This window comes from Manacus vitellinus, unplaced genomic scaffold (assembly GCF_001715985.3).
Source record: "Manacus vitellinus isolate BGI_N305 unplaced genomic scaffold, ASM171598v3 scaffold_4_pilon, whole genome shotgun sequence".
Taxonomy (NCBI): domain Eukaryota; kingdom Metazoa; phylum Chordata; class Aves; order Passeriformes; family Pipridae; genus Manacus; species Manacus vitellinus.
Genome location: NW_021940604.1, coordinates 25,948,591 through 25,958,767, shown reverse-complemented (window position 1 = coordinate 25,958,767; position 10,177 = coordinate 25,948,591). Strand labels below are relative to the sequence as shown.

At 33.5% G+C, this 10,177-nt stretch overlaps 1 protein-coding gene across 1 annotated transcript in view; it reads left to right on the top strand.

Annotated features, from left to right (window-relative positions):
• The window catches only part of GRIK2 (glutamate ionotropic receptor kainate type subunit 2), a 369,619-nt gene that overhangs the window by 275,444 nt on the left and 83,998 nt on the right, over positions 1-10,177 (top strand). The window contains exons 13-14 of the mRNA XM_018078132.2: positions 2,432-2,550; positions 6,348-6,565. Of these exons, the coding sequence (XP_017933621.1) occupies positions 2,432-2,550; positions 6,348-6,565 (337 nt within the window). The remainder of the gene's footprint in view (positions 1-2,431; positions 2,551-6,347; positions 6,566-10,177) is intronic.

Here is a 10,177-nt window from a genome sequence, read left to right as displayed (position 1 = left end):
CCTTTTTCCTTTCCTTTTTCCTTTCCTTTTTCCTTTCCTTTTTCCTTTCCTTTTTCCTTTCCTTTTTCCTTTCCTTTTTCCTTTCCTTTTTCCTTTCCTTCTCTTCTCCCCTCCCCTTCCCTCCCCTCTCCTTCCCTCTCCTTCCCTCTCCTCCCCTCTCCTCCCCTCTCCAAACCTCTCTTCTCCGAACCTCTCCAAACCTCTCCTCTCTGAACCTCTCCTCTCCTCTTTTTTTAATGCCATTTTAAACACTCCTCTGGATCCATAAAACCCCACCCCACCCCCAACATTTTATATTCGATGTTGTGGACTGAAGATTAAAAAAATAGAGAGTTCTAAAACTATGGGACATGACTTGACCCTAGACTGAGTCTAGGATTCAGATTGCACTGTTTCTTTTTCCTAAAGCCAGCTTGTGTGTCAGGTTGCTTTTGACTTTCTTTGAAGCTATAGACAATTGTTTTGCGCTTTATAATAATATAAAATTAATCCAACAAGATAAGATATCAGAACAAAAAGGTAAAATTATCAAGTTACATTTTATATTGTTCAGTAATGTTGCAATCACTAAAAGTAACATTTGCATATTGATATTTATTTTGAATCTCTAAAATATGTTGGCTTTATCTAGCAAACATTGTCCCCCCAAGAAAAACATATTTTCCAATTTAATCTTCAAATATATCTCAGCAAAACAACATAAAACCTGCTTCAGCTTCATGGAGTGCTTGGTTTCCAGATTTTGTCAGATTGGCAACAACATGACATGAAAGATACTTAGCTTTTTAATGAGATGGCAAACTTCTGATGTAGTTTTACTACAAAGTAATAGAAGAATTCAGGTCACAATATTTAATTAGAATCCAATCTACATTTTTGAACAGCATATCAGTATTATTTTGGAAATCCAAATGAAACAGTTCTTTGTCAAGTACACACTTCTAAGATGAGAGGTGTTTTAACCATACATGAAGACCATAAATGTGAAACATTTGGTTTTCTGTATTATAATGTGTTTGAAATATTATTGCGTAGAAAACTGCATTTTTCAAAGAGACAGATGCATTATTCAGATAGCTTTGATTATAAGATACATTAGAAAAGAGGTTCTTTTGTAAAGGCTGCCTATCCCATGGTTTTTAACAGAGTGGCTTTAATGATTTGAGAAATTATGAAAATATATTAATATTGATTTAATAATTAAACTCTGTAATACTATTAATTATTGTGGTGCTTTCTTGTGCTGGTTCCATTCTACTGTATTGCAGTGATTTTCTTTTTCTTCTTCTCAAATATATTATGCACGTACATTAACTTGTATTCATTATCAAAGATTTAAAGACATAGTTTAAGCATAAAATAAAAGTCCCTATCAACAGTGTGTTTCCAAGTTCAGGTATGATGATTAAATCTCTTAAATGATTAGAATTCTACACAGTGGAATTGAAATTTAAAGCTCTACAAAGGTATAACGAGGAAGAGAGAACTGAAAGTCTCTTCATTTCTGAAAGAAATTGTAACAAAGAATAATTTATCTAGACATGTTTGCTTGTTTTAGCTAAAATTGATAAAGTTTAGATATGAACCCATCATAATGTGCAGCAATTGCAAAGCCATGAGTTAAAACAGATTGATTGTATATAATCTGCTTGTAATCTATTGCCAGACTTGTGCATCTTTCTACTATCTTCGTTGTATCTATTTTTTCAGATAATTAATTTCACTGTCTTTTCCTTTTTTTTTTTTTTTCTTTTCTTTTCTTTTCTTTTCTCAGAGCCTGGCCCTGCAAGGTGCTTGTGCATGTCCCCAGCTTCTTTTGGAAAGCCTTTCCAGGGATGCTACTGTGCACCTCACAGGACAGGATGCAATCCCTTTAATTTGCTATTTTAATTTTCTGCGAATTATAGAGTTTAATACCCTTATTTGGTGATTAACAATATCACTTTTACTGCTAACTATTTGTTTTCTCTTATATTTATTATTTGCAATTTTGCTGAGTAAAACCCTTTGCTTAATGTATTTTTTCTAGTTAATTACTGTGATTTAATGCTTTTTTAATTTTCTTTCAAAATGCAAAATATTGACACAGTCTTTATATGAACCTAATACTAAATGGTACCAAATGTCTGTAATTCTATTGATGTTAATAGAAGATTAAGCACTTTGATGTTTACAGGTGGCACTTGGAACCTTTCAGAGTCAATCTGTATACAACTTCATTAATATTAACAATAGTTAAGAATGTGAATATTTAATGTTGTTTTATCTTTTAATATTGTTGTTGAACATAATGTAGTCATACTGTAAAAACTTTCAATCACTATTTTCTTTATAACCTTTCTTGTTTTTCTCTTGCAGCAGATTTGCCGGATAGACTTTGTGCTGGCTGCATTTTAAATCTGTTCTTTTTTTTTTCTGTCAATTACCACAGGTTTAGTCCCTATGAGTGGTATAATCCACATCCTTGCAACCCTGATTCAGACGTGGTGGAAAACAATTTTACCTTGCTAAATAGTTTCTGGTTTGGAGTTGGAGCTCTCATGCAGCAAGGTATACGACTCAGTCTGCTCTTTCTCTTGGGCGCCATGTCCCACTTTTTGCTGGGGGTAACAGCTCTCTGCTGCAAGTCATTTGCATGGGTGCCTCTGTGCATGTAGCCACAAATCAGCTTTTTTATATTGATGTATCCAGGCATTTCCAAACACCATCTTAGGAATTAGTCTGAAGACAGATATAAATTTTAAAACTTAAAAGTACATCATAACTCTTAGTTTATTTCCTAAACAGCAAAGACTTACTGCATAAGAAAATGAGCTAATCTGTCCATTACCTAACAAACCTTCATTTAAACAATGTAAAAAAGAGTACATCTTTGTCAGGCAAGAGTATAATGTAAAAATCTATCATTTGTTTAATTTTGGTCTAGAAACCTTTCAATAATAGACACATTTTATCTAGTAGCTAGTACCTGTAAAATAAAATGGTAAATATAAGAGATTTAATTCCTTTCACTACAAGTTATGTTTTTAAAATCAGAATAACCATTGTTAAAGATTTAAATAAACAGTCTATATTATACAATGCATGCACTGAGAAACCGATGTCATTACTGACAATAAAATTGGTAGCTAAGTAGTCATATTGCTCAGAGTAAAACCAACGATCAGTTTTAACTGGCACTGTCCTAGTAAAATCCTTAAGTCAGGACATATTCTTCAAAATCTGTAATTTTCCTTACCATATTCCTTTTATTTTGAAAGTATACCTAATATATAGATCCATAAAAGTATATCACCATTTTATTACCCTTTTCCATAAGGATTTGGACACAGTCACATAATTTCAGGCACACTTGAATAGCACAGATTCAGCTTTTTGCTCTGACATTTCACTGGGCAGTACAGTATAAGGATTGCTAGTCCTGTTGAAGAACCACTAAAAGGAATGACTTTCTGGAAAAAAATAACCATTGCATATCTTGAAAAATTCATATAAAAGATTGGTATTGGTATAATTGCTTTAATGGATATACCTGCGCAATCATTTTAAAAACTTCTCATTATAAGTACACCGACTATAAATAAATACTGTTTTTAACTCATCAAATGAATTCATGGAGCTTTCCTGTAAGTGCAGTAAATATTCTTTCATGTATCAGGTTGCTAGTCTTGAAAAGTCTCTAAGACCTCAGCAAAAAGTGTACTATGCTCAGAAAAACATGAATTAATGGGTAAAAGAAATCAAGATTCCGGATCATAAATAAAAATACAGCTGTAGTTGGCTAAGTATTTAGTATCAACTAGGTTGTCAACATACCTTTCAAGAAATTATATAGTTGAAGCATCATGCCCAAATACGTGTTTGTAAGGTAATAATTGCTTTCAAAGAAGCTATCAAAAAAAGGAATACTGAATGAAAGTAGATATTTTGAATTTCATTCACAGTTCTGGGGATTGCCAGAATCACTATCAATGCTGAGTTTTATTCCTTATGCTGTTGTATGCTTCTTCTTCTTTCTGGAGAAGGGAAAGCAATTAGGTTTTTGCATCATCATTTAGCAAGAAAAAGGTATTTTAGTCCCTTGCATCTGAACATTTGTTGACAATCAAAATAAGAACAAAACCTGCAACCTTCATTTTAAAAGATGTCTTTGAAGGATAATAGTTTTCCATGAAGGAAAACTAGTCTCTGTCCTTGCCTTATATTATTTTGCTCTTACTCAGTTCATCCTTTAATAAACTTTGAAGGCACCGTTCTAAGGATGACTTATCAGTCTTGATTTTGACAACTGCTTGAAAAAAGAAAATTCCCAAAACCCTGAAGTCATCTAAAAGTACACTTTTAGACAAGCATGAAAGTTCTCACCTAACAACTATAACTTTCCATTAGAAACAGTATAAAAGTGCTTGGGCAAAATTCACATTAAGTGCTGCTTCTTTACAAAACATTTGCTTAGTGATGGAGGGTACATGATAGAGGGAACTCATACATGTCTTGCTGGCACCCCTCACTCCCAGGAAACTGTGGGATATAGTGCTGGACATGACGTTACCTTGGGTACATGACAGTCAGCCCCTGACCAGGCTCTGTTTCACGGGCCCAGGTGGCACTCGGTTTCAGTCCTTGGTAAGGTACAAACTTGTGGTAACTGGGGCAACTGCGGCGAATGTTTCCACTCTTCTTTTCTTCCCAGTCCTATCTGATTTTACTGGTGTTGGTTTTTAAATGAAACAAGAGCAATTGAAAAGAGTTCATGATGGTGATCTTACTGGGAAATCTCTTAGTGTTATGGTGTCTAAGTGTCTGACTAACAGGGCCTAGGAGCAACTACATCAGAAAGGTACTTTTCTACTTTTTTCCTTGCAGAATTCTAGGCAGAATCTGGCGCTGGAGTTGGCTGTCATGTCCAAGTCTGTCAGCCTTTTTTTGTTTGAAACAGCAAGGGTAAGATGAACTGCAGGGTAAGATGGGCTGTTTTTGAATACAGTAGTCCAGTTATGATACCACTTCTTTTTTTCCTTTTCTTTGGTTTCCTTCCTCTCTCCCTCTCTCCTTCCTTCCCTCCCTCCCCCAATCCTTCTGTTCTTTTTTTTGCATTGACTTTGGAAGTTTGACATAATCTTTAAACTATCTGAAGATGTGTTACCTTGCTGGACCAGTTCCTTAACTAATTCAATATAAACGCTAAAATTTAACAGGAATAAAATAGTCCATCTTGCCTTCATTCCATTTTACCCAGGAGATTAAAGAGCAAGAGTAGTAACCAATTAACCAAAAGGGATATAGCAGATATGGTAAAACTGGAACAAGTTTTCAGATACAAAAAGATCTTACATGAAGTTTATAGAATGAAGCTGGAAATTGTTTATTTGACATCCTTAGAAATTTCATTCCATTTAGTTATAACATTTTGGAAAAAATCCATCCATTCTCATTTATAATAAATATTTGTGATTGTATATTAGATTGAATTTCATTTTTTTCCTATTTTTATTAATTTGGCACAAGAGTAGTTTATGTACTTCAATTCGTCTCATTAGACTCTAAATTAGCATTAAAATTATGCAAATTAATATACAGTGTTTATCTCCTCCTCCATTCTTTAGTGCCATGAGCAGGCAACTCCAGCAATGCATTATAATCTATATTTAGTTTATGCATAGCAGTCTAATGTTTTTATTGCTAGTTTATCGAATTGAAGTGTGTGGCATAGCCACCCATATTTATATGAAATTATGGGGCTAACCATAGAGATGGGAGATGTCTATTTTTTTTTAATTTAAACAATCTTTTACAGCAATGCAGAAGACAAAAGTCAAAAACATATCTATAATACATTTCCGATTTTTTATTTCAGATATGAAATACTTTATTTCATATCTGGTCCCTTATTTAATAGCTTATTTTTGTTTCTGCAAGTGAGTTTTATACAAAATACTTAAATAATTTTTTTTAGTGCTGTCAAGATAAAGAACTGTATAAGTGCTTCAATATTAGTACTAGAGGTTCAGTCCATCCAGGATTTTTTCTGAAAAACAAGTTCAAGGAATGGTTTTTTTTTCACAATGATATATATATATGTTTATAAATTTTAAAACAGCACTGATCGCTGAATCTCCCATTACTATCTTTTGATTCCCACATAGCTCCAAAAAGATGTGTTTATAAATTTAACCAGTTATTTCTTATTTCAGTCGTGTTCATTTGAACAAGCAGTACATGTAAACCTGTAGCTGAAAGATTTTTTTGCACAGTGATTCCATCTCCCCACTGTGACAAAAAGTGCTGAATACTTATTAATTGTTTTCTGTGCATCAGTTTCACCTTTCTCCCCTGGTTTTCGTTAGGTTCTGAGCTCATGCCTAAAGCCCTCTCCACCAGGATAGTGGGAGGCATTTGGTGGTTTTTCACACTTATCATCATTTCCTCGTACACTGCTAACCTAGCCGCCTTTCTGACAGTGGAACGTATGGAATCCCCTATTGATTCTGCTGATGATCTGGCCAAGCAGACAAAGATTGAGTATGGGGCAGTCGAAGATGGAGCAACCATGACTTTCTTCAAGGTAAGCTTTATATTCTGAGAAGATGTTATATCCTGAGTGTGGGGTAAAGTTTTTGCACCTTGCTGAGGGGCAAGAGGTTTGATTCCTACTGCTGTTGAAAGCAACTGAAAAGCTATTCTTTTTGAGGATTTGCAAGACAGCAAAGGAATCAAATGCAAAATCTCTCATAGAAAATAAAAGGCAGTTTCTTTGATGAGTTCTTTTGAAAGAATTGAATTTATAGCAGTGAAGTACATGAATAAAGCTGAACACTTTGCTCAGATCTCCTATAACTGTGTACAAGATAAGTTTTGATGGATCAAAACTTGTAGTTTTAGTTCAGCAACATTATACGTAGTTGTAGTCTTTTCTCAAGCAACATTAAGGATATTAGTGGCTGGACTGAGAAAAACCTTTTGGACACTGCAATTTTGAGAAACTTTTGAATGAAATTTGGGTTTCATATAAAAAGCTCAGATTATTCCAGTTTTTCTGTTCCTTTTAACCTGTTACCAAGACAATTCAATTTGAAGTATAGTGAGATATGCTATTGAATTAGAGAGAAATCTTTCTTTTCTTCTAGCTTCATCAAGCATGTAAGTGGACTTAAATTAGTGAGAGTTATGCATGAAGTGAGAGAAGATGGTTTGTTCTCTAACTCTGGTTTTAAGAGTTATTATGCTATCACCTAAAGTTCTGACTCTATGTTGACTGGCATTTGAAATTAGGCAAACCGAGGACCAAGGTAACTTGTAAACTGGTGCAGAAATTGCAGACTGTGTGCTCATTTTCCCTCATCAAATTCGCAGAGTACAAAGTTTGTTTAGATATCAAGGCTAAATAGTCACTATTTAATCTTATGACCTCAGAGCCAATCAAAGTGTACGCATAGTTTTAATTTAAAAATAACAATGATATTTTAGGCTTTTCAGCTTCTGCTTGGAAACAAAAATCAATTCAACTCCGGTAACTCAGAATACTTCAAGCTGCTTAACTTAAAGCATGAAATGGAAAAGTTCTGAGTATTTTCTTCAGAATACTTGTTGGAAAAGGAGCTGATGAAGCTGATAGAAGTAACTAATCAGTTAGAGGTCTCTTCATATCAGGAAATATGTGAAGCAGTTAAAAGTAACATCATTGCAAGTTTAAAGACTGAGGTTTTTAAGAGTCAAAATGATTTATGTCTCAAGACATAAAGAGATGACACAAGGTATTTATTGAATTACAAGAAAACACTACAGGGCTTTCACTTAATTTTAGTCTGGCAGAAAACATCGATTTTATTCTATTTCAGATTCAAATTGTGGGCTCTAAAATATAAGAAATCAAGTTTAGATTAGCAGTGATTTTCTTTCTACGCTCTTCCTAATTTTTAGTTTTCCTTGTTTAATGAGAACATCCTTAATTTTCTATGTTATTCACTCCTTTTACTTTGCTTTGTATGCCCATAATCCGTGGGTTTTCTAAATGCACAGAGACTATTCCTCTTTCTGTGGATGTTTTTGTCCTCTGCATATTACTATAGTAGTCCCTTTTCTGAACAATTATTCCTTTCTACTCTCTTTATTATTCTGTTTCCATTTATCTAGATATACTTTGTGTATATTATATTGTATATATATTCTATCCAAGAACTAGAGAGGACTTACTACTGCTGAAATAGCATTTGCACATCCTGCATTGAAGATGTTTGTTTGCAGTTGAAATAACCTAGACTTACACATAACATAGTGATGGTGTCAGATCACATAATTTAGTATTGCTTTTATTACAGTAATGAATTCTTCTCCTTCACTATGAATGAAAAAGACAAATTAGAACAAAACATGGGATTTCTTTATTTAGCTGATAAACTTTAGGTCAAATTAAGGTTTATTCTATTGAAAAAATATATTTTCTGGACTTTGTGTGTGAACAGATCGTGGTTAGTAAGTGTTTTGTGACATGAAAATGAACCAATACTTAAGAACTTCTGTTCCAACAAGCAACCAAATGATTTGAAATATTTTTCTGTTGTTTACTGTCTTATATAGTAGTACATAAATAAATTGATATTATTTACCTAATGAAATGAAGCCAAACTTAGGCATTAGAAGTAGCTACAACTGCTCTTGCAGATTAGTCAATAAGTGAAAATCATGTTCAAATAGAAAAGTAAATGAATTGATTCATTTAGTGTCTGAAGCAACTTCCAGGCGGACATTAGAATTTTTTTGATGAAAATGCTATTCACTAAAGCCACCTGTGTAAGGAATACAAGCTAATTAAATATGTATTCCATGAAAGATAAACCAAAACATGTGAATAGAGTCTATTACAGTAAACTTTATGGTAATATTTAATATATTTACCTAATGATGTTGAGTTATCAGAAAGTGGAATACTATAATTCTGGTCAACATAGTACATCTCTATTTCTGTGTTTTTAAAATATGCTTCTATTTTGTATATGAAAATTGCTTCAGGAATGTAATTTCCTTACATGAAAAAAAAAGAAAATGCAAGAAAATATTTTAAAATAAGACTTTAAGTGGAATTACCTTAAAAAGTACTGCTAGAATTGAATAACTCATAGAATATACTAAATAATACAAAAAGTACTTCAAAAAAGAATCCGATAAAATGGGTTTAAATGGTATATATTGTATTCTCTGATACATAACTGAATATCAAGTGGGAAGTAACACTACCTTTTTATATGGCATTAAGGAAAGTACTGCTGAACAATTGTGTCCGGTTCTGGTGATCACACTTTGAAAATATGTTTAAAATTGGCAAATGTTCATTAAAGGTGAAAGAATGACTGTAGGTCTGGAAATAAGCATTGCAGTTAGAGGCTAAAGATTGGTCTGTTTAATCTGCTGAAGAGAAGGTTAAGAAGTAACTTGATCATGGTTTGTAAGTGCCTTAATGGGAATGAGACTTTTGACAGTAGATGACTCTCTAATCTAGCGGAAAAAGACATAATGAGATCCAATGTTTCATAGTTGAAGTTAGGCAAATTCAGACCAAAATAAGGTGCATATTTTTAAGAGTGGGAGTAATTGACCACTGTTACAACTTATCTAGGAGTGGGTTGGATTCATCCATCACATGCAGCCATTATGAGGAAGACAGATACAGCATAACCCAAGAGTGTTACTCTTTTGATTTAGAGGCTACTCCATGAAATAGATAGCCTTCATCATACAGGAGCTCAAATTAGATTTTAGTTGTCCCCTCCTACTTCAAAAATCTAAGAGAGTGAGTTTCAGGAGTGAGGGTTGCACAAAGATGATTGAGAGGCTAAATTTATCATCTGTGTGTATGTTTTTCCTTGGCTACTTTGTCTTGTTTTAATGAGAGTGGATTGAGTAAAACAGTGGCAGTATGTTACAACAAGAATTAAAGGCACCAGATGGTTTCCTAATGTTAAATGAAATTATCATATCTTGGTAATAGTTATTAGTTCCAATCACAGTGAGCCTCGGTAGCTGCCCTTGAGGTTGACAGTAATTTCTGCATAAATTAGCTATATAGCAGTCCATTGAATTATTTCCTTAAAAAAACTTTGGAACATGACCAAAGCTGCGTGGTACTAAAACAAAGAAGAACCTATTGTGAAGGAGAACCCAAATGGGTAACTGCTCACTA